Here is a 4,393-nt window from a genome sequence, read left to right as displayed (position 1 = left end):
TAACAACCTGCTGACAGGCTGAAGGGAAGTGCCAGAAATCCAGGGATGGTCAGTCCCAGCAGATGGTGAATGATGGGAGACACTCCCTTAGGGCTATTTTGGCACCTCTCATCACTCTTGTCCATCACAATCTACCCCTGGCTCCAGGACTAGCTTAAAAAAAGCTTTTTCAGAGGGTTCTGCATAATGGCAAACTGGGCTGCACAAACAGAAGTGGTGGTGGTGGCCAGGAGAACTAAGGAGACAGTCTCTGCACCAACTGTCACTTTTCATACAAAACATTTATTTTAAAAAGTTGCATATAATGTTCTACACAGGACGGTGACCTTTTCTGTAGTAAAAAAAAAAAAAAAATATCCCAAAACAATCCCAATGAAAAATCCAGCTCTGTCACTCAGGGGTGGAACGGTTGCTCATTCTCAATGATCCAAATTTTAACAGGACTGCAGCTGTGGCAGAGCACCGTGGACAAACTGCAGAGGTAGGAGATCACTGGGGAAGAAGGTTCTAGCTGCACATACTGACATGGTTGTCTTAACACCTGTGCTTTTCACCCCTGCAGCCACAGACCCAGAGGAGCTGGTGGGATGGATCTCACCCCCTGCTCTGTGCCAACCTGGCTCTGCAGGCTGCCTTGCAGAGGATGTTTGGAGTGGGCTTGGTCCATGGCTGATGCCCTGGAGAGGGTCTGACTCCCCAGGGAGAGTCCCTGAGGGCAGCAGGGACTGTGTGAAGCACCATGTCCCCTCATCACCTCACCTGCCACTCTTGAGGAAAAACACCAACTAGGGAAGGACTGGCTTCTAGTCAGAGGGCAAAAGAGCTTCTGGACTGAAAGCTGCTCATAAAAAACCAATTTAAATGTGGATAATGATTGTCTGAAGAAGTAATTTTAAATTATCTGAGCAAGTTCTGCTGAGGGGTTGACATGGACTCTTCTCATGGCTCTGAGGGAGGAATTCCACTCTTCAGCAAGTATGAAGTTCCATTTCTAGACTTCTCAAACAAAGCAAAAGCAGATGGCTCAGTGCATAAATACATCCAGCATCTGGATCCTCAGTCACAAAAATACCATCCTTTATACAACAGAAAATGGATCAGCTACAAAGCAATTCTCTGCTGGTCTTAAGATCCAGCATCTTCATCAACAGGTTCATCTTCATCCTCTTCCTCCTCATCCTCCTCATCATCTTCCCTCACTTCTCCTTCTCGCTTCTCTTTTTCAAGCATTTTTAGGTATTTGCTAGCAAGGATCTTCTTTGGCAAGATATCTGGAAGGTAGAATTGTGTCTTTTATAACCAGTGTGAATATCTGGCTGCCTCATTAATACCGTTGCCTTTGTACCACTACTGAAATGAACTCAAAAAGAGGCTTTATTAAAAACATTATTATTGAATAACCAGGTAAGTTAGTGTGACCTGTGTGGCTGTAACAATAAACACCCAGTTATGGCACAGGTGAGCAAAGGTATGGAATGTGTGGTATGAATGATTCCTGGCAACTTGTCTTTACTATCTGCTCATGTGCATTATTGATGGGATGTCAAACAAGAGTTCAGTTACTCAGCTGCCTTAGATTGAACAAACCAGCCATCTCATTTATGCCCTGTGGAAATGTTTTATCTGCATTAAGGGAAGGTAATTGTGCAGGGTAATAATGATGGACCTGAGACAAAGCAGAACTGTGAACATATGTCTGGGGGAACCCAGGAAGACTGGGCTTAGAAATCTCTTCCAAGTGTTCCAAGAGAAATCCGAGCATCAGGAAAACGTGTGTGCAGGCAAGGCACGTGTGTGTATAGAGATATATGGAAAGAGAGAGGAACCATAGGATTAGTTACTTTGAGAAACAAGACTTGCAAATTTAAATGTCATTTTTGGGGCCACATGACTTCTCACACAAAGATGTGCAGCCATCTCATTTTATAGGCTGAAAGCTTTCCTATGGAGTTGCTGGAATTTAAGAAATGCTTAATGCTGAGAACTAATTAGCCTTTTATAATTTTGAAACACCAGAAAAATCCCTATACACAAAGAAAGGGTTTCAGTGATGTAGTTCATGAGTTTGAGCTGAATGTTATGCAGGAGATTAATGACCAGGAGAATGGCATCCTGACAAACAAATTCAATAAGGGCAAGATTTCGTTTTCCAAATTTCACACTGGATTTACCATCATGCATAGATACCTGCAAGGAACTGAAAGGTCTCACACTCTTCTGCAGTGTGAGACAGGTCACTGTAAGTGAGAGCATTCTTCTCCTTGCCTCTGCCATGTTTGTAGGAGTATGCAGCCAAGTACTGAACAAAAAGCTCCTAGAAAGATTAAAAGAGAATAGTCAAGGCTGTGAATTCACGGATTAAGAGCTGGCAGTTTTCTTTAACCCCTGTGTTAAGACTGGACACTTTGTGGAGAGACCCACTTATTTCAGAAGAGCTGCAGGCCAGGGTGTAGCTGCATCTCCTTGGAGCACTGGCTTCATTTGCGCTGGCTCTTCAACACCTCCCACAACCCAGCAAAGGTCAGAGAGCAGCAGGGGGATCGTTTCCACATGATTTATACTAATTAACCCCCTCCCCGGGACACACCGCCGGGGAGCTCAGCTGGACGGGACGATACCCCAAAACCCTTTTATCGCCCTGGGAGCCCGAGGCGTGATCCCTCATGGCCGCGAGGGCGCGGTGAGAGGCCTGGGAGGGTTTGGGGGGGGGGGGTTTGCCCGGCGTTACCTCAGGGAAGGCGCAGGCCGAAGGGGGAGGCTGGGGGGGGGAAGAAGAAGAAGGGAACGGGTACCGTGGCTTTGGCGGTGAGGAAGAGCGCGTCCTGGTTGATGCTGGAAACCTCCGGCGAGCTCTTCATGATGACCCTGATCCGCGAGAGGGGCAGCGACACCGGCCGGCTCTCCGCGCCGCTCGGCCGCGCCGCCATCTTGGGGCTTCCTCCCCCCCCCCCCCCTTCCTCCTCCTCCTCCTCCGCCCGGCCCCTTCACCCGCACCGACCCATCCGCGGCGGTGCCGCGGCACGGCCCGCGGGAGGCTTGTAGCCTGTATCCTGCCGCCGGGCTGGGGAGCGCGGTTTTTCCTGGTGGGACGGGCTCCTTGTCTGCCCGTCCCCCCCAGTCACCTCCGGGGAGGGGGGTTGTCTTTGTCTCCCTCTGCTGTCCTGAGGCTCCAGACGGCGTGGCTGTGTCGGCTGCTGGAGCTGCCAGCGCGGGAAAGGAGATGGAGCCGTTGGAAAGTTGAGGGAACCTGGAAGATGGTCCCAGGGCTGGAGCAGCTCTGCTCTGGGGACAGGCTGGGAGAGGTGGGGTGTTCAGCCTGGGGAAGAGAAGGCTCCAGGGAGACCTTAGAGCACCTTCCAGTGCCTGAAGGGGCTCCAGGAAAGCTGGGGAGGGGCTTGGGACAAGGGCAGGGAGGGATGGGACAAGGGGTGATGGTTTTAAACTGGCAGAGGGAGCTGGAGATGAGATGTGAGGGAGAAATTCTTCCCTGTGAGGGTGGGGAGACCCTGGCCCAGGTTGCCCAGAGAAGCTGTGGCTGCCCCATCCCTGGAAGTGTTCAAGGCCAGGCTGGATGGGGCTTGGAGCAGCCTGGGCTGGTGGGAGGTGTCCCTGCCCATGCAGGGGGGTTGGAACTGGATGGTCTTTTCAGTTCCCTTCCAACCCAAACCAGTCTGTGAGTCTATATTCCAATTATAGGCCAGTGGCTACCAAATTGTTAACTCGAACCGTAATTACAGGCTGCTGAAACACCTCTGTTGCTGCTGTGTGCTTGTGTCCAGTTCTGGGCCCCTCAGTTCAAGAAGGACAGGGAAGTGCTGGAAAGAGTCCAGTGCAGAGCCACAAAGATGATGAAGGGAGTGGAACATCTCCCTGATGAGGAAAGGCTGAGGGAGCTGGGTCTCTTTAGTTTGGACAAAAGGAGACTGAGGGGTGACCTCATCAATGTTTACAAATACGTAAAGGGTGAGTGTCAAGAAGATGGAGCTAAGCTTTTTTCAGTAATGACCAGTGATAGGACAAGGAGTAATGGATACAAACTGGAGCATAGGAGGTTTAAGGTGAATATCAGAAAATTTTTTTTTACTGTGAGAGTGACAGAGCCCTGGGACAGGCTGCCCAGAGAGGTTGTGGAGTCTCCTTCTCTGGAGACATTCAAAACCCACCTGGACACGTTCCTGTGTGATGTGCTCTGGGTGATCCTGCTCTGGCAGGGGGGTTGGACTAGATGATCTTTCGAGGTCCCTTCCAACCCCTAAGATCCTATGATTTTGTGTTAACAGCAAAAGGGAATGTTGTGTGGTAGTCCTGACCCTCCTCAGAGGTAACGCTGAGGTGTGGGAAGCACATGTAGTCTTTTAAGTGATGATGGGGCTGTGATTAACACACTCCTCAT

At 50.1% G+C, this 4,393-nt stretch overlaps 1 protein-coding gene across 1 annotated transcript; it reads right to left on the bottom strand.

Annotated features, from left to right (window-relative positions):
- Positions 1-262: 262 nt before the first annotated feature.
- Positions 263-2,940, bottom strand: CHRAC1 (chromatin accessibility complex subunit 1). The gene is made up of 3 exons (XM_051612490.1): positions 2,793-2,940; positions 2,188-2,314; positions 263-1,271 (listed from the first exon to the last, which is right to left on the bottom strand). Exons 1-3 carry the CDS (start codon positions 2,925-2,927, stop codon positions 1,126-1,128), a joined length of 408 nt encoding a protein of 135 aa, XP_051468450.1. The 5' UTR covers positions 2,928-2,940; the 3' UTR covers positions 263-1,125.
- Positions 2,941-4,393: the final 1,453 nt, after the last annotated feature.

This window comes from Apus apus, chromosome 2, assembly GCF_020740795.1.
Source record: "Apus apus isolate bApuApu2 chromosome 2, bApuApu2.pri.cur, whole genome shotgun sequence".
NCBI lineage: Eukaryota > Metazoa > Chordata > Aves > Apodiformes > Apodidae > Apus > Apus apus.
Note: the sequence above shows the minus strand (reverse complement) of the source record. Positions and strands in the feature narration are given on the sequence as shown.